General features: G+C 41.4%; 1 protein-coding gene across 1 annotated transcript in view; it reads left to right on the top strand.

Moving 5' to 3' along the window:
* The window catches only part of fbxw4 (F-box and WD repeat domain containing 4), a 48,361-nt gene extending 32,254 nt beyond the window's left edge, over positions 1 to 16,107 (top strand). The window contains exons 7-9 of the mRNA XM_056396352.1: positions 11,492 to 11,632; positions 14,356 to 14,497; positions 14,603 to 16,107. Of these exons, the coding sequence (XP_056252327.1) occupies positions 11,492 to 11,632; positions 14,356 to 14,497; positions 14,603 to 14,737 (418 nt within the window). The 3' untranslated portion in view covers positions 14,738 to 16,107. The remainder of the gene's footprint in view (positions 1 to 11,491; positions 11,633 to 14,355; positions 14,498 to 14,602) is intronic.
* Positions 16,108 to 20,711: the final 4,604 nt, after the last annotated feature.

Genomic DNA, 20,711 nt, shown 5'->3' with positions numbered 1-20,711 from the left:
GACACCTGAACACAGTACGTACATAGACAAGTGTGAGCGCCCATTTACTAACACACCTACGGTGAAGCCTGGTGGTGAGGAATGATTTTCAGAAAGGAATGGATTCTGTGGTTTATATAATGTTATTCATTAGTGTTTTTTGATATCAGTTATTAATGTCATTTATTTTTGTGCGGTCGTGGTGATTGGGGGGGGGGGGGGGGGGTGTCCTTGTATTTTTTGTTGACCGCCACTTTCTTTTGACCGCTGTGGATATTTTGATGATAACTTTGTGCACGATATAATAATTTGATCCTTTTGCTGACATCATTTTGGACTGGCAGCGAATCTTTTTGGTAGCGTGTCAGACGAATGAAACCAGACCTGACCTCAGCCTCCCAGCGACTTTTAGCTTGTGTCCGGAAGTCGCTACAAACCACCTCAGTGTGTTTGCCACATTCAAGTTTCTTTGAAATTCTCGTCTTTCCCATTACTTGTTTTTTAGTTGTAGATACTTGAAGAGGCTTCCTCAGGTCTCACAGACCGGTGAGGAGACCCAGGTATTTATTCCTCTTTCGTTATCAAGGCCGTTGATGTCACTTGGTTCGTTAGTGCTCCTGTCTGTTGGATGACTGACAATCTCCACAGACAGTGAGAAAAGCATTTCTTTATGGAGCTGCTTTGTGTTTGGGGTCAAACAAGGGGTTACAAGCTGTTGACAGGAAGTCGGATGAACACTGGTGTCTAAAATGGAAAAACACATCCAGCTCTGCTAACGTCCTTTCATTTGAAATGAATATTTCAAATATATGAAAGGAAAAATAACTTGTATGTACGACTTGTAAACACACCCTCAGTTCCAGTAATCCCTTCACACACTGCATAGAGCTTCTCCTCCCACACACACACACACACACTGTCTGCCCCCAGTCACCAGCATCATCTTCACACCCTGTGCATTAGCACAACCGCACGTCCCTTTGATTCGAGCCCCATCTGAGCCAAAACATCATCATCATCAACAACAAGACACTGTTACACCTGCAGCACCAAACAACAGGTAGATCACAGGGAGGAGACCGCAGGCTTCCAGGAAGGGTTCCAGCAGTCACTTCCTGTCTGAGGAAAATAGTGGCGGCACTGTCAGAGATGTTCACAGCTGGAGGGACAGACAGAGGTCACTGTTCTCAAATCAGATCAAAGGAGAAATGTTATTTTTGACATGTTTGAATTTGAGCACATTTTCAAAGTAGGCGCAGTTTTCAGATCAGCTGTTAACTGCTAACAACCATGGACTCCACCAGCTGTAAGATCAACTTTAGTTTTAAAACATATTTAGTTGTAGTTAGAAACACTAACTCTTAAGTCTGTTCTATTTACACCCCTCGAGTAAGAGACTCGACTCTGTATCATCATATCTAGAATCAAAAACAACAAAGTGTGAGTGTGGCAAAATAATCCTGACTCAGAGGCCCATTTACTAACACACCTACTGTGAAGCCTGGTGGTGACGACATTATGTTGTGGGGGTGTTTCTCTTCATTGACGAGAGAATGAATACGGCCATGATTCTAGAGGAAAACACGCTGCCTCTGCTCGACAGCAGGAGGTGGGAAGGTGGTTCAGCTTTCTGCACGTGGCTTAAGGATAAGAAGGTAAAGTCCTTGAGTGGCCGAGTCAGAGCTTTGAGCTAAATCTGATCGAAAATCTGTGGATGAACAGTAGAGAGCAACAATTCTGCAGAGAAGAGTGAGCAAATGTTCCCCAGTGTAGAAGTACAAAGTTTTCCAACAATGTTATTCTAGTTTTTCTTTTTTGTTTTTAATTAACTTTTTTTTTTTTTTTTTTTTTTTTTAAGATACATTTTCTAGGGTGGATATGATACATCAGAAGTATTCTTTTATCCTCGTGCAAATCATCAATCTCTGCATACATCTATACTAAACATAGTATGCTATAGTCTGTCCACGTCCATATAACAGTCACTGGCTGCCTTTTCTGGTAACATTAACAAAACAAAATAATCTCTCCTTTTGTTCTGTTGTTGGCTGAAGAGTGTGATTCTACCTTAAAGTCAGCATCGTCTGATTTGTTTATATCCTGCTGTAGTATATAAGTTTCTTTTAGAAGAGCAGTATCTATAGTACAGCAGACAGCTCTGGAGCTTTTTTTACGTCACTGATTCCTTCTTTATTCCATGAAGAGAAAACCATAAAATCATCTAACCCGACCCATATTGGATTTTTAGGGCCAATGCTGATATTAGGTTGTACAATAATTCTGATATCGATATATTGGCCAATATATGTATATATACATACATATATATATATATATATATATATATATATATATATATATATTATATATATATATATATGTATATATATATATATATATATATTTATATGTATACATACATATATATATATATATATATATATATATATATATATATATATATAAATAACACTTGTGAAAAAGACGTAATGAAAGCAGGATATTTTACAGTTTAACAATAAACTTTATTTACCAAAATGACATCATTGCACTGAAGCGGTAAATTTAACTGGGAATTAAATAAAATAACTATAGAAATAAATAACTATAAATAAAACACATAAGAACAAATATGTATATATATATATTTTATATATATACTTTTTTTTTTTTTTTAACTTGAATGAAAACAAAGGCTCAAATATACATAAAATGCTGCCTATATAACTTGACTTGAATCGAGCATTTCCACTGCATTATTGCTTATTAATAAAAGTATTCATATCAGTGCATATCAGAGAATATATGCACCGATACCGATAATCTGTGATAGGCCGATATCGATATCGACCGATTAAATCGGTCGGGCTCTACATAGAATAATCTAATCATATCATAGTACAAACATGCTGTAAATACATTTTATACAATTGCACAAAAAAGGCAGAAGGAGAACTGAAAATGTTACTTGTCATGAAGCAAAAAGAGAAACTAAAGCTGGATATTTATATAAAAAAGTTTTGATTTCATTTGTTTTCATTTTTCCACAAAGGTGACTATTTAAAAGGTTAATGATGATTTTCTATTGTCACTGTATCAGAAACAGTCTGCAAGAGAGAGAACAGTGTGGGTTCATTATTATTGAAAAATGATGTGTTCCCTCTCACCTCACGCCCTAACCCCCAGAAGTTATCTCTGCAACGCCCCAACTGTGCAGAACGGCACTATGGGAAACACACAGGGACACACTATTTGGCTATCAGGGTCATTGTACTTAACCTTCTTTAAGAAATTTGAATGCTGTTCCTCAAATCACTATGTGGACAACCAGCGCAGGCCTTTTCCAAATAATCACAGTGTAGATCAAAATCACAATATTGGTTCATAAAATAGCATCTGTGATTATTCTGCATTTGTAGAATCATTTCCTTCCCCTCGGCACCAACAGGCGAACTGCAGGTTAAAAACCTCATATGGTAACACCTAAAAAGAATGGGAGGGGGGAGGGGAGGGGAGGGGGGCAGCTCCCACTGAGGTCTTGGGGGTTTGATTTTAATTTCATTTAACACTTTCTCTTTTTCCCTCCGTTGCGATTAATTCTGTCTTTTTTTTTCCCCCCTCTCGGTGGCACAAAGGCATCTTATGATCAGCCATATAGAGGGGGATCCCACACAAGTGGCGCCATCAGACCAGCACCCCAACTTTTCACACTGTCTCCGCTCATGGCTAAACACAGAGGGGGGAAAAAAGCATCAAAGAGAAAGGACCCTGACCATCACTCCCAACTCCCAAGATTCCCCTCTGTTCCTTCAGAAAGGGAGCCCTCCTTTTTTTTTTTTTTTTTTACAATCAAATGGCCAGGCGAGAATTCCTGACATTCCTGACACTGAAAGGAGCGGGGTTAAATGTCTGCATTGGGCTGGACGCTCTGTTATACAAATTGCAGCTGTATTGTCTTTGCAGTGCACACGTGTATGTGACATTTTGAAGGTGGTCATTGTTGATGGGTCCCAGCAGCCAGCTCCCCCTCCTCTCTAACTGTGTCTGCCAGGAAGGCTCACATTCCTGCTGCAGTAGCGCTGCAGCGAGCTCAGAGGTGTGGGGTGAAAGCGGGTGGACGTGCAGCAGGTTGCGTGGCTCCCCTCTGTTTGTTTTAGCCAGTAAAAACCTCAGCAGGGTTCCTTTTCTCTACCTGTCTGATGGCTTTTGACGAGAGGGCCCGTTTCCCAGTGCGTCCCCAGGCTCCTGTTTAGAGCTTAGACTTAACTTTACAAGAGCCTCCAACCACTTCTGTCACAAAAACACACACACACTGCTTTTCTTTAGCTGTCCCCACACTAAAGGATAATGCCCTTAGCTTCTTCTATTTTTTTTTTCAACATTGTCAATTCATTAATGATTCCTTTCACAATTTGTGTGTGTGTGGCCCCTAAAGCCAACCTGACTCCTGCAGTGAGACCAGACAGGCTTAAATTAGGACTTAGACCCTGTGTGTCACACAGCCAGTGGCCCCCTCATAACAATCACTAAGTCTGTGCCCCCTAGGACCACCAGTCTACCCATCTCACAAAGTAGCTGCCACACTGCACCTCAAACTGCTTCATTCTCAAGAAGTAAAAATATTTCTCTGCAAAAACAACGATTTCCATTTTTCCACGAGGCTCAAAGAGTCATTGTCATTAGGGTGGGGTCAGTGTTACAACCTGGAACCTGCTTTTGTAGTTAAGTTATTTCTGTTTATCCCTGTGCAACATCACTAAAATTACATGATTCAAAGTTGAACCATATTATAATTTTTATATTATTTTATGTTTAAGTGTGAGTGTTAGATCTTATGTTTAATTAAAAACAAACAGGTGCAAACCTCAAAGTCCAACCTCAATGCAACAAAAGGCCATAAGGCCATCAGCATGAACCAGGTCATAACAAGAAAGAAAGCACACTGTGAGACTTGATGAAGGTGTACAACAGCATCTGTTGGCTACTGGATATAAAGTGAAACACAGCTGCAGCAGCGGTCAGGAGGTTATAGGAGGAGCCGTGCTGCCAGCAACACAAGGCGCAGTGGCGGCCTCGAAAAGTTACGCCATGCACAATTTACTATTTACACAATCTTGCATTGAAAAACAAACATGCAAGTGTTTCTGATCTTGCACAAGGATTATCTTTGGAAGCTGGTGTTTCAGTGACTGAGGGGACAGTGAGAAGGACAGCGCATGAAGCCCAACTCTATGGACGACGGCCAAGAAGAAAACCACTGCTCACAAACCGCAAGATTAGACTTTGATAAAGAGCATGAAAAGAAGCCTGATGAATGTTTGAAGCACATTGTTTGGATCAGATAGAGTCCAGCATGTTGGGTGTGGACCTGCTCAGGACCACCACAGTGACTGCATGGTGCCGACGGTGAAACATGGAAGTGGGAGCTCACTGATGTACGGCTGCATTAGAGCAAAAGGTGTGAGGAAGATGACTCTATGAATGCAAGTCTCTTTACCCAGATGCTGAATTGAATCAATAGAACACCTCTGGAGTATTCAAAGCAGAAGGTCGAGCAACAACAGCCCTCCATCAAAGAGCAGCTGGAAAGAAACATCTGTGAAGAATGACAGAACAAAATAAAAGCAGACACACAGAATATTAACAAAATAAAAATATGGAATCTCACTAATGAAGGGTGAACTGACTTCTGCTGCAGTAGGTTCTTTATTATGAACCTTTTATTATAGTTTAATCAGTCAAACTTTTCTGTTTTTCAATGAATTATCTTCATTGTTATTTGACTTTTGTTAAAAACAAAATTATGTTGAGTGGACAGGAATTGAAATTACTCAACATTGGTTAGAAACCAGCAGTTCATAGGTTAAATGAGAGCGTCTGAAATGTAACTAAGAATCCCTCATTGCTCAACGGTGCACACATCTACAGTAAAGGCAGTAGGTCAAAGTTGAGGCATGAAGCCGGTCTGTAAACTGTGAGGGACGTTTATGGACAGTTTGGCTGTAGACACTCTCTCCTCACTAGAGAGGCAGTCCAGGTCCTCGCCCAGGTGCGTGTCATCTCCCACCTGGACCAGCGTCCTGCTGCACCTGACTTCTGCAGCTGGTCCAGGATGGTCTCTCACACCACTCCTCTCCTCTGGTCACTTGACTGGCTCCCTGTCTTCACTGAGCCTCACATCAGCCGTCCTGTATCATGAGGCTGGAGAGAGGAGACAAGCAGTTCAGGTCTGATGAGCTGTCTCACAGAAATGTTGCATTTATTATCATGGGAAATATTTAACAGTGTGTGGATTACTCTTCTAATAAAAAAAACAGCTGCCTCACTAGCACTCACCCCACTTCTTTACCTGGTTTCCTTACACTTATTGAATAGATGTAGTACTTAGTACTTACACCAACGTCTCCTACTGTGATGTCCCTCACTTGTATGTCTCTTTGGACAAAAGGCTTTACTGTGTGAATGCGTTGTCGTCTCTTCCAAATAAGTTGACTAAAAGTTTCCAACTTATAAGATCGTCTGGCCGCTCGTGTTTCTTGCCCCTTCAGACTCCATTTTATCAACGTGCTGTGTTTCCTCATCTCACCAGTGAACTTGGTGGGTACAATATTCTTATCACTGGTGGAAATGATGGCCAGAATTGTTAAAAAATAAGAATTGTAATGAACTGGATAAACATGTCAGTGGACTCAAGTTTGTTGTGTCAGATGTCTCTATTAGAAAGAATATATTCATTTATTCGCTGTGATGGATCAGGATAACAACTGCTTCTGTCCACAGAACACAGATGATGCACGTGAAAGGAAACACATTTGGTTAATGTCTGAAGTTCATAGTTTAACTTTATGATGCTTAATGTACAGAATATGAACAACTATACCTAATAACTAGAGATGTAGCAGTACATGTGTTTTCATCCCAGACTGTTCTGTCCAGGACGTTAGCTCCGTATGCTATGCTACGCCCTGATAAATAAGCCTGATACGCTCTCATTAATGTACATCTTAGCATGTGCAAAATAAAAATGTAAAGTGCAAAGTTTTGACCCTACACCGTAAATAAAGATAGATGTAGCCACTGTGACGTCACCCGCACGTTTCTAAAGAGAGGTTTTGAAGCTCGGAGTGAGCTGCTCCACCGTCACCATCTTGGCGGTGAACTGACTATAGATAAGATAAACATCTTCAGTAAAAATCAATGTGCATGGAGCTGAGAGATGGACAAATGTATCGTTTTAGTCTTTATAATGAGAGTTGATGACAATTTCAACAACATAGAACAACACCTGATTTATTCCAAATACAGTTTTGAGTATAAACAGAAGCCGCTCATGTTCTATATCATTTCATTAAAACAGACCACTTAAGACAATGAGTAGTTTAGTCTTTTAATACAGATGGAACATTACAAGCACACTGGCATCTTTTTTTCTTATTGACCATGTTGATGTTTGAGGTTAATAACTTTACAGCAAGAATTATTGTTAATGAGATACACAGCCCTTCTTATGATGTCATCCACTTGCAGCATGTCATTACTACAATTCCACTGATTTGAGATTGATGATCAACGGTGTCTGACACCCTGTGATTTTTTTGAAGCTCACAGTCTATGACGGTGTATCCTGATGGTTATGACTCAGCCAGTCAGCTATGTCTTTCCCATGTGACACCTTTCAGTCAGGCATTCTCCAGGCCAGACTTAGGTATTTAACATAATGGACCCAGAGGTGCTCTGGGAAGGATGGTCAGATCAGAACATTGTGCCGCGGCTCACTAACAGATACAGTCATTCTGACAGATTATACGCTTACACCTCCATCCTGTAATCACACGCGGCCCATAAAAGCCAGTGACCTACCAATTTGAGAATCCCTGCTGTTTTGCACTGTGCACCAGCTCATCGCATGGTGCTATTACTGGCTTTAAGATCCCTGCACAGATGTCAGGTCCATTTTATGGAAGCCCAGCTTTTATTTTCCTCTCACATTTGGTTGTTTGTTACATTTTTTTTAAAGCAAGAAAAAAAACAGTGTTAGATTGTAATCTTGTTGTTTGAAGGATTTCAGGGGCCGGGGTTATGAATTGATGATCTCTTTTCAGTTGGAGTGGTAGTGCTGTGATGGAGACATCATTATTTAGTTATGAATGAACAGGCTCGCATCCCTTTGGCTTGAATGAGTTTCTTTTTGTGTGGCATGTGCTAAGCTCCTTGGTTTTAGTGGTAAGGGGAAAATGAGGGGTCACTACCCCACACAGACACAAACTCAGCCTCATCACAGACTCCCCATTGGCCCGGGCTTAGTCATGAGATCCTGGCAATGAGAGAGCTCTCACCCAATAAGGCGTCCTGTGGGGAAAGCCCTGGTCCAATAAGAAGGACCCCTGGGGTAAGGCTTGGGGATTACCAGCCCGAGTCTGCGGATTGAGCTCCAGGGCGAGGGAGGGGGCACGAGTCGAAGCACAGGGCTGCTCTGTCGCCAAGGCCAGCGGACTCCTTTAAATGGTTGCTACGGGGCAGGTATCAAACGTGCGAGAGTCGCACAGAGTCACGGTCATGGAGGGTATTAAATGGCAACAAAGAGACAGTTATTCTGCAATAATCCGCCCTGCTGAGTGCAAGTTATTCTCCAATAATCAAGAGGCGAGGAGCAAGCGGCACAGAGCTGTGATCACAAGAGCATGGTGCTGCATGCAGCTGCACACACACACACACACACACACACACACACACAGGGCGCACCACTTCAACCCAGACGAACTTTATTTATCACTTGTCCATGCGCACAATTCATGTGTCCAGAGTCCCACACAATCCAGACTCAGTGACACAGACGAAACTCCAGTGTCGATTTCAAGTGAACAAATCTTTGTTGAAGATGGAAAATATAAATTGAGATGCTGTAACTAAAAAAACAATCATACATGACAAAATGATACTTCTGTTGGCATGTTAAATGATATGTATATGATAGTTTCATTTGTATTTTCATATATTTGTGCGCTGGAACAGGTGGAAGCATGTGATGATAACAGGTGTGGGTTAGTATATGATTACTGTGACATGATGTGAATTTGTATCAATGTGGTAGTTACTTGTGAATTATTAGACAAAAACAAACATTTCCATTTTATCCGAAAACAGATTCCCATTTGATTTTCCAGAAAAGGTGCAATATAACACTGAATAGATAGCAGGGTATAAAACAGCAGCGTGATAGAGAATTAAATCCATATTGGTCAGTCCCACATGAATATTTGTTCTAATTAATATGTGCTGATTAATTCACTTGATTAAGTGACAAAGTAGTAATTTTCAGTCAAACTATAACATGAGTTGTGTTTATACTTCACACAAGTTCCACAGTAGCAACCTTCATTTACCACAATACTGGAAGGCTGATCAGATGCAGGTTTTCACTGGGTGTTGTCTTCTGTCAGGGTTGTGTTTGTCTCTGGTTCTCTTTATGTTTTTAATGCACAGGCCTCAAGTCGATGCTGGGGGTTGGAGAGTGTCCAGTTTGGAGACCTTGGAGAGTTGTTAGGTTCAGGCTCAAAAACGACTTGGTTAGGTTTAGGAATTGACCGTGGTGTGGGGTAAAATAACTACTTCCTCAACATTAGACAATGTTTGTTGTCATATCATTAATAACAACATGGTTAACTTTGTTGAACGGTCATGGATAATAGAAACAACATAAACTGCTACTTTCACATGGGAATGGAGCAGCGCTCTCCTGTGTCACATTCATCCATCCACCACAACCTCCTCCTGACGTGGACTCTGTCTCTCTTTATACTACGTCACCGCACTTTTCCCTTTGCTCCTGTCATCATTACTACAACCACTAGATGTTGCCTAGCAACAAAACGGCTGTTCAAACAAGTTAAATATTATCCCTTTTACACCCAAGCACACCCAGCTTCTTGAAAAGTTTCCCTAAATTAATGTAACTTCCCATCGTGTATGTTTTATTTTTTTTGCAGAAATGTCTCAAATCACAGATTATTTTAAAAAGAGAGTTCGTGAGGAGAAGAATCTCGAGGACAGGTGAAACAGTGCAGACATCATTAGTTCTTCTAATATGGGAAAAGATGTTAATTCATGTTACTGACGAGATACGGTTAATGTGTCAGGACTGAATGTAGGCGTAGTTAATACCACCACCGCCTAATTTTCGGCCAGGAACAACCCTGTGATCTGGGTGTTGTACCGGACCATCGTGGTGAAGAACGGTAAATTGGTTTATCAGTTTTGGTGGTCACGAGCTTTGGGTAGTGACGAGTGAATGAGTGGAGGAAATGAGTTTCCTTCGTAAGGTGGCTGGATTCACCCTTGTAAACGGGCCGAGGAGCTCAGTCGCCGCTCTTTCAAGGGGAAAGGAACCAGTTGAGGTAGTTTGGGCACCTGATCAGGAAGCTTCCTGGGCACCTCCGTTCTGAGGTTTTCCAGGCATGTCCAAGTGCTAGGAGACCCCAGGGTAGACCCAGAACACACAGGAGAGATTATATACTGTATCTTATCTGACATGGACCTGGGGGTCGTGCAGCAGGAGCTGGAGAACACTGCTGGGGCGAGGGACGTCTGAGCGACCTTGCTCAGTCTGCTGCCACTGGAACCCAACGCCGGGTTGACGTGGGACTGGTTTCATATCACAATTTAATTGTATAACCCAAATTAACATGTAGGCATTCTTTGTAGTTAGTGTAACAAAAAGAGCAAGGTCAGCCATATGTCATTATGGGACTGTTCTGTTCAGTTGCCATACTCATGTTTTTTTCATTGACTGTGACAGAGAGCAGGACACACAGGGAGGCTGCCAGTCATCAGGTCAGGGCCGTATAACCCTCAGCAGTCCATCATTTTACCTCATGTTTGTTTGTTCTATCACCCACAACCAGCCTCACCAATTAAACTGTTACGATGTTTAGGTTTAGCTTAGAGATATTCAACAGGTGGGGCAAATATACTGAAGACTAAGGGAAATGAATTTTAAATAAAGCCCGAATAATAAGTTGGAATGAAATACAATTTAGAAATAATAAACATTTTGCTTTATGTGATTGAATTTGAATGGTTGATTTCTATAGATATATATTTCCCCACTTATTTAGTTCACTGTCCAAGACAGTCCCATGAGAGATTAATTGTCACACACCTGGGCGCACAAGATGCGTGGAGCATTATCTGTTTAAGATCGTGGTTGTAAGACGTGTTTAAAATACTTCTGATGAAGGTCTAGAGCGATCGAAACGTTAGGATGATCAATAAATTGTGATGCTGAACAAGAGCAGGGTGAAGGATCCTCTTCTTTTCAAGACTGAAGTGACACTTTCCAAAACATCTGGACCAAAGACATTTGGATGTGCAAATATCTTCATCGAGAAAACTGTTCATTTCTGAAAATAATTTAGTCACATTTATTCTTTTGTTCTCAACATTTCATATGTGATGAGTTCAGGTGTTTGTCGGACAATGATAACACAAACGTCTCTTCTCATGTTCTCATCAGGTCGGAGTGTGTGAGCAGTCTGGGTTCAGAGTTTCGCCGCGGGGCCGGTGTGTTGGACATGGTGTTTGAGTCTCCATTCCAGCTCTTCACCTGCGGCTACGATACCTTCATTCGACTGTGGGACCTCCGACTCAGCCCACGGTACGCCACCGCCTCCCTACAGTCAGTGCTCTGTAGGATTTTAACATGCGGCCATTAGTACACATTACTTTCTGTAAGTGTGCAGCAATTAATCTATTTTAACCATTGCTCCAAATACTCTGTCAGTTAATGTTGGATCTTTTGGTTAAATAGTGACACCTAGAGTGCTTCAGAGTTTTACCACTTCTTGAGACCAGCTGTAGTCACCTTTGAGGACACAGTCTTCCCCCTGGGGTTTACATCAGACCGATAGAGACTTACACACTGTGTTCTTTTCAGATTTTCTGAAGAACAATGTAAACAGGTATAAATATCATAAAAGTCCATAAAGTGTGATGGTAGATATTCTTATGTTCTTTGATTATAGATTAGGTCTAGGTTTTATATTAATACTGTGAAAGTATCAAAGCCTCAGTCCACAGAGAAATGCACACAGCCTGTATTCAGAAACTGAGCCTTAAAACCAGCTGTCAGGACTTCTGTCACCTTGTGATGTCACAACAAAGCAGTCACCAAGCCCCGCCCACCTGGACCCACCATCCAACCTTTCAGGATTTGGTTTCTCTTCTGAGTGTTTTACCTGAAAACAGTCAGCCAATCAGATGACTTATGAACAAATCAGTGCAGGTTACAACAATAAAAATCTCACCACCGGGTCTGAATAAACGGAGACGTCAGTAATGAATGTGAAACGACACATGGAGTTGAAGCATCTGACAAGTCTGAACTGAATCTGACTAAATAATGATCACAGAAATCATGAAGAAAGGGTCAGACCGTGAACCTACAGCTGCAAAGTTCCTCCACCTGAGTCCAACTCACAGAATACACATAAAGCACATACTCATATTGGCTTCTCTTATCTTTTAAAAGTAATCTCTGTCTAGTAATTCATGTAGTTTGAGAAGTGGCAGTGATTTGAGGCTCCAAATTGTGAAATATGGCCTGCTGAGGTGGTTTGGGCATCTGATGAGAATGCCTCCTGAGCACCTCCATACTGTCACATGACCATGATGCTGCGGTGTCCAAAACATCTTCCAGCCCTCTCTCACCACAGCCAGGACACCTGCTTCAGTGCACCTCTGCTCTGCCACCGGAACAATGTTCATGTCAGACGCTGAATCCAAAGAGGAAGCACGGATAGCAGCAGATAGTATCATGCTGCGTAGTATTTTACAGCTGTGTTTTAGTTGTTTCAGTTGAAGTGTACCATGTTCTGCTGTTATGTGCAGTGTGTAAAGTGTATGAACCCTGTCTGTAGTTCCCTCAGTATTGTCTTTGTGGTGTAAACTCTTTTCTCTCCAGCAGTGTGACCTAACCAGCAGCTCTCTGTGGTGTCCATATTAATGCAGCAGCCCTCACTCCAGTATATGCCGACAGGGTCCCCAACATGATTGGGGAGGGCAGCATTTATTTAGGACAGCAGGGGTTGGTGGGGTTTTGGGCTGGATTTCAGGGGGATCAGTCAAGTAAGACAAATCAGATGTGATTGGCAGATCGCTCTTGGGACTTTGAAAAGGGTTGGGTTGGGGTGAAGGTTGGCAGAGGGGGGTCCCTCTTTAGATATCAATAATTCATATGGTCAAACCTAACCAACCTCAAAAGGCTCCCAGGGTCATCCAGGAGGTTCAGGTTGTCTGGAGGTGGGGCTCACCGCCAAAGACAAATGCACTGTAATAGACAAAAAAGAAATGCGGATTCTGTGTGGTCCCATGGTGCTGAACAGATCTAATGATCAGTTTGATTATGAAGTCTTTGTCTTTTCAATATGAACAGTTGGAGGGGGTGATATAGTGAAATCCGCTTTCTTAATATACGTCATTTTATATCAGGATTTTAGTCTAATTTACTATGTGGTTGTGATAGAGCTAATGAAAACTCTATTGAGAAAATGTTAGAATTATTGATTCAATATTCTCATTTATTGATTTCAGCTGAATTGCACTGTGACTCTATGAAGTTATGTCTGAACAAATGCTTCCAACTGAGCTTCGCCTCATGTATTGCATTGCAGTGCCACACAGTTTAATTATCATAGTTATATCAGACAATATCCTCATTAATATCATGAATCGTGAGCATGTGCATATGCATGTGCGTGTGTGTGTGTGTGTGTGTGTGTGTATGTGTGTCTCTAGGAGGCTGGGTGGAGGTGGCTGTGGTTAAGGGTGAGGGGAAGTATTTTGGGGATAAGTATTTTCTGCCAATAGACATCGATCCTCCATTAGAGCAGCCTCATCAATAAGTGATGGAGAGACACCAGGGGCAGACAGTGGGGCAGCAGAGATGTCTGGAGGCTCTCTCTCTCCCTCTCACTCTCTCTCTCTCCCACACATACACACACAAATAATACATACAAATGTACACTCTAAATTTAGCAAGCTTTTATGGGGGAGGTCAGTTATTGTCATTGTATCCTGGAAGTGAAAAATACAAACACAGTACAAAGCCCCAAAAGTCCTTGCTATACAGTTCACCAATTTACACACACACACACACACACACACAGACATCTCCTTGTTCACCCTTGTTAAAGGGTTTTCCTGTGAAAAAGAGATAGAGTTTCAGCGTTGTCTCCAAACACACACAGGTGTAATCTCTCCTGAACTGTTTCACTTCAGATTCAACATCCAGCAGTCAGACATTATTGTTCCTGCTGCAGCAAAAAACAAACAAAACCAACATCATGTTTATCTGGGCACGTGTGTAAACTCTCCCAACAGGAAGTGTGCGATGGAGTGGGAGGAGCCTCATGACAGCGCTCTGTACTGCATCCAGACGGACGGAAATCACATGATCGCCAGCGGCTCCTCGTACTACGGTGTCGTACGACTCTGGGACAAACGGCAGACTGAATGCCTGCAGGTACACACTGTGATATGTACAGTGAGAGTCGGGTAGAGTGCTTCACATGTGGAGCAATAATGTAACGACGTTATAATGTGATTTTATGTTTTGTTTGTTGTGCAGTTCTTCCAGCTGAGCACAGACCCAGTGAGCAGCCCGGTGTACTGCCTGAGGTTCAGCAGCACTCGCCTGTACGCAGCCCTGGCCACCGCCCTGCACTCACTGGACTTCAGACAGAACCCCGTCTATATCAGATGATACACACACACACACACACACACAGCTCAAATTTATCAGTTTAATAAAGGTGTCTATTTTCACAATAAAAGTTTTCACATTTTAAAATGAACTGATGTTGCTTCGTTTTGTTCGCTGCTCTGGGTTTGGAAGAACTGAAGCTTTGTGTTTAAAGGGGCAGTACCATAAAGTTGTAGGACACATGAGAGAAAGGAGAACAATCTAAATCAAAGCAGCAGAGGCAGAGAGATCCTGATTTCTGGTCCCTGGTGTCTGGATCCGACATTTCCCATGTGCAACTGGATAGCATCTTGGATAGCAGTGGCCCATGTCTTTTGAAATACTTTTTGTAACACAGACTTCCTGTTATAAATTTGTAACCCTGATGACATCACTATGACATCAGCAGCAGCAAAATATGAAGATTCAGGGCTGCGGTTGAAAAAGGTTTTTCTTTTTCTTATGAAGGTTGAAACTGATGAAATGAGCTGAAGTCTCTGAGCAGCACCATGATCACAGCTGCTCCACTTCTCTACATGAGGAGGAAAGGAGCTTCAATGCTTCCTATCTTATCTCCTTTAGCAGAGGAAACACTGGACCTTCCTTTAGGAAAGGAAAGGAGAAATGCTGTCCCACAAAAACGATGTAGGATCGAGTTTGTTGTACAATGTGAGGATGCAAAAGCTCTGTGCAATATATTTCATTATTTTCAATACTTCTTTTTTGTTTTAGTGTGAATGCTATTACTTATTTTTCTGTTTGCACATTATGTAAATATCTTTACAAATGCAAGTACTTATAATGTACATACCTTCTTATTTATGGTTGATTTGTTATTTTTCTACTTTATACTATTATAACTTGTTTTTCTTCTACCTCGTTTGAAGTGAATTTCCCCAGTGTGGGATAAATAAAGGTTTATCTTATCTTATCTTCCCCACTCAGTCCAGAACTGATGGAAATCCTTGTCTGATCCACTGAAACCCAAATCCATAAATATAGATTTATTCTCTTTAAATCCAGTCAGGAGTCGTCATGAGGAACAAGCAGATTTAATTTATATTTAACAATATCATCATGATAACAAAATACTACAGTCTATACATAAATGTTGTTTCACTAAGTCTCATCCCAATTTGTAAAGCACTAAAAATGAATTTTCTCATCTAAACAAATGTAAAAAAAAATGTCAAAAGCCTATGCCAGGAATCTCTATATACCTATGTCTGAATATAATTTATTCTGGCGTCTTTATTGTCTCAACTTTCTCTATTTGTATTTTTCTTTCATGCTATCTAATTTCAACATTTCAATCCTGTTTGCTTTGTTTTTGTGGTTAGGAAATGAGTATTTATCGTCCGTGTGTTCTAAATAAAATTAATTTGAAAAGATCCTAGTGTAAGTGCAGTGGGATTCACCGCACCATGGTTGTCTTTTCCTAAGTCCTTCACATCTTTCCTTGACCTCATGGCGTTTTCTATCGAAGCGAAGGGAAAGTGGTTAGAGAAGAAGATTATTTTGCCTTTTCAACCGCAGCCCCCGAGTTCAACTGTCACATCCATGATACTGCTGCTCCACTGGCTTGTGTGACTTCAGTCGACCTCTCAGTAAGAGTTACATTCATCTGTTTTTCTCATCCTGGTGTTTATTCGCAATATTCCCGATAAATTCCGACCTTTTATTCCCTTCAAAAACTATAGTTTGAGATTGTTTTATTACAAATATCAATGTGATTCTGAGCAGCATTTTCACCTGTAATGATGTTGACTATAAACAGAGAGAAACTGTTAACACCCTGTGAAAGTGAGCCGGACATGAGAAGCATGCCGAAGCCTGCAGGTAAAGGGCTAATCCATTAGCTTGAGGCACTGTGAGCACAAATGCTCAACGCGTAAGAATCATGTGCACACACTCTCTGCAGTGAATAAGTCCCAGTGAGGAACTCGCAGCTCCTCCGTCCACAGCGCTGTGGAGTGGGTCTCTAGATCCAGCCGAAGCCTTTGAAGGGATTAAGGCACATTAGCCTCTTGACAAACCCATCTCATTGCTGTGGAAACACACTGTTTGGGTTTACATACATTTGACCCTTGCACCTGAGATCACACAACAGAGGGGATTGAAGTGTTTGACCCCCCAAATCCACTCCGTACAATGTGAGGATCCACTTGATGGACAGAGAGCACGTCTACATGATCACACATCTGGATTATCAAACCACACATACAGTGCACCTGGTGTTTCACACACAAGAACAGGACCAGTGGTGTGTGAAGTATGCAGTGTGAATGCTGTAGGTGTGTGTGGTTGGGTGGTCAATTGTATGGCATTTATACTTGGCATTAAAGGAGCTGTTTGTGAGTTTTGCTAATGCTATATCGCTAACATTAGTATCAACAGCTGTTTACTTACCAGCTTAGAAGAAACACTGTGAGTTCAGCATCAAACTTCATTCCTTTACTCACCAACAGCTGTCTCCAGAGGTGAAAAGCAACCCTCTTGTTTTTCTTCTATTTCTATTACTTCTTTTCCTCTACCTAAGTTAGCATGCTAACCAGCTAGCTCCAGTCCAGGTCAGCCCTTCTCGTCACTTCCTGATACCAAGAAGGCTGCCCTCAAGAAGTAGCCCTGCTCAGAGGATGTATTATATCCTCTTGCACTGTAAACACAACGATGGCTGAACCTTTTGCCAAGACTGGTAAGCAAACAGCTGTTAATGCTAACGCTGGCTACGTAGCAATAGCAAAACGTACGTTATGTGGATAAGGTAAAACACATATTTGACCAATACGTCTCGTTCAGTTTCTGCATTAATACATGGCATTTGTACGACTTAAGATGAGAGAAAACACCCTTCTAGTGGGTACGTTTGGGCTACGTACCGACTATGTGTCCAACACGCAACTGTGATTTAGTATTTGTGCAGGGTGGATCAGTTTGTGCTGGTATTTTTGAACTATGGTGTATAAAAGCTTTTTTCTTCAGCCTAAATCATACAAGGTACTTTAAGTGGGGAATTGTTTTGCCTAGGCCTATGTAGGGTTTCCCAACAGAAACTGATGAAGCGCTAGCACCCAATTTTAAACAGCTAAAGACGCGCAAAATGGATGTATTGGTCCAATCCACGTTCTATAGCAGAATGCATTTGAACTGGAATGCGATTGGAGGTGGTCAGGCCCACATTGTGATTGGATCTCAGCCTGTCCGAACACCGAGATCACATTCTGATGAAAAAAATCCACCCTGCAAGTTGACTTGACCTCTTCCAGGTAGTTTAAGCTGCCTGGAACAAGCTACAGGTAGCAGCAGTAGAGATCTGGATCCAGGCTGATCAGAAACATAACAATAACATATCTGAACGTATAAGTGAACAAGGTTAATCTGAACAGACACAGCGAGCAGTTCACACAGAGTATAAATCACATTTACAACTTAAGCAGGAGAAGCATACAGAGACATGCAGTAGTAAGGCTGCGTGTGAATTTGTGTTTGTGTGCTGGTCTACCAGCCACACATGTCCCTGGGTGTCCACTCTGAGTCCAAGCCATGGCCCTCCCTGCATATATTAGATCATATGCTGTCCATTAACTAATATGCCAGAGCCTCATAAGAGGAATGGCCAGGGTGCGTACAGACATTGCACACCCATGCAGGAGATGTGGCCCCCAGGGACCCCTTACGGTTGAATTAATCATAGAGTCTGGGGATGGGGGCGGTCTCCACAACAAGAAGACCTCACACCAGTTTTTCTGGGTGGAGGATTTTGTTAAATACAATCAGTAGTTAGAATAATTTGAAGACAAAATTTCAGTAAAAAATTATGAATGTGGTTTGAGTCCAGCCTCAGGAAGGAAACATAAAGCCTGTCAGTGTACTGCCTGAACAACATTAGCATTTACAGCAACAGAAAAGGAACAGGGAGCTCCCCCGGACACCATGATATAGTTCGCACACTGGTGTGAGGTAAAATGCTTAAAGAGGATATCTATTGTTTAAAATCTAAGTTGACTTCTTTCTCACTCACTGACTGGCAACAAAAGGCCAAAGTAAAACCAGAACTTCTGGGTTCTGTTCCAAAAGTAAGAAAAACCTCATTTAGAATCCCATCGACATTTGGAACGACGCAAAGAACGAGGAAGAGCTTTCCTGTCTCATTTAAAGATACTAACTTTCTTGTTTATTCAATATTTCTGTGTATATCCCTTTTAGTTCTAGACCGTTGTGGGCTAAATGTCACGACTTAACAGCGGAGGTCAGTCCCTGCACAAGTGGAGGCGCCTCTGCCATTTAAACATCTCTGTAATAACAGCAGGATAATATATGTTTTCAGACTGCGGACAGCCCCAAAGCTGGAAATTTGACTTTAGCAGAAAGTGTTAGTGAATATCATGAATGTGAAACTCACTTATGATGATGTAAGTACTCACGCTCACTCAATTTTGATGGGAGCTGTATTTTTTTGTTACTGAAAAATAAACGTTTGATTTTGTTTTCATGGGAGGGACAGTAGACCCCAGAAACACTCTCGGTTTCTCATACTGAAGGAGAAGATTGCATTAGTTACAAAAACTAGAGTCAACAGGAAGATTTCCTTCTATTTTCTTAACAAATTTCATGAACAGAAAACAAGTTGCAGGGTGTAACGCTTGCAGGAGGTGATACAAGAGCAAAATATGATCTATTGATGGTGTAACCAGAGATTTCTTGCTCAGCAGTATTCTGCAACCTAAAAGACCGTCACACCTGTCCCACTGTAAACGATGGCAGGTGGGAACGAAAGGGCTCCGCACTAAAGGTAACTTAAATGTTACACCTACAAAATATAGATATACATAATAAAGTGCCACGACTGATAATGAAATTATTATAAAATAGAATATATTAAGTAATATTTATTATTTTATAATAAACTCAAATAATATTGCACCACCTTATAAACAACATAAATTCATACGTTAAACTTAGAATTGAAATAACCCAAATGTGTACAATAGCTAAGGTTACAGTGGTATGATGATAACAGGTGACAGCTGTATTCCTTTAAACTTCAAAACATCAAGCTGCTGATATCATTACTTTAGCCATGTTGATGATTTGCCCTATTTGATCTTATTAGTCTTATCTTAGTCAAAGGTTCTTGTAACAAAATGAAGTGCACTCCTGCACACACTGCTCCTCATCCACACACACGATGCATTTTACAGAATCACCGGATTGAACCTGCACACACACACACACACACACACACACACACAAATGTTGTTCTTTTATACGACACTAAAACGTGCCGAAACGCAGGAGAGAAATATTTTGGTTTTGAAATACCTAATAGCTCTATAGACTGTAGTCCTACAGGTGAGTTTTTCTATAGGCTACTCCTCTGTAGGAAACCAAAGGTATCACTTTTAAAATGAACCTGTGATCAGGTGAACTGTAGTCGGAGGTGGATGACAGTGGGTGGCTGATAGTAGACGTCTGGGTATCAGTATCAGTCAGTGGTCGTGAGCGATGTGTGTTCTTGTCTGCACATGTCCTTCCTCCTCTGTAGTGTCACTCAGGGTTTGGGAGCTTAGACCATTGTAGGAGAAAAAAGCCTCCTGCCTTGCCCTCTTATCCCCGATACCCACGTCTTGGGTGACATCATCCATTTCAGAGGGTGCTACATCATGAGGCACAAAGCCGCTGTCGAGTGTCAGGCCTGTGAAAAATGCCACTGTTCATCCACACACTTCAAACAAGTCTGGCTTTTAAAAGACCGATGCTGGTGCTGCTCCTCTCTTTTCCATGTTGATTATTTTATGTTCACTGGAACATCGTTCAGCATATTACCTAACCTTTGAACTTTGAAATACAAAACACACATCTAATGTGTCAGTTTCAAGTTGGCTTTTATTCTTGAACCTTTACAAGCTCAAATAAATGAAACTCAGGTTTTTTTCATTTATGACATGTTGGACTACATACATCTTTATTAGGTACATGAACAAGCATCACAAAT

Source organism: Seriola aureovittata, chromosome 14 (assembly GCF_021018895.1).
Source record: "Seriola aureovittata isolate HTS-2021-v1 ecotype China chromosome 14, ASM2101889v1, whole genome shotgun sequence".
NCBI lineage: Eukaryota > Metazoa > Chordata > Actinopteri > Carangiformes > Carangidae > Seriola > Seriola aureovittata.
The sequence above is the reverse complement of the archived record's forward strand: the minus strand, read 5'-3'. Positions and strand labels throughout refer to the sequence as shown.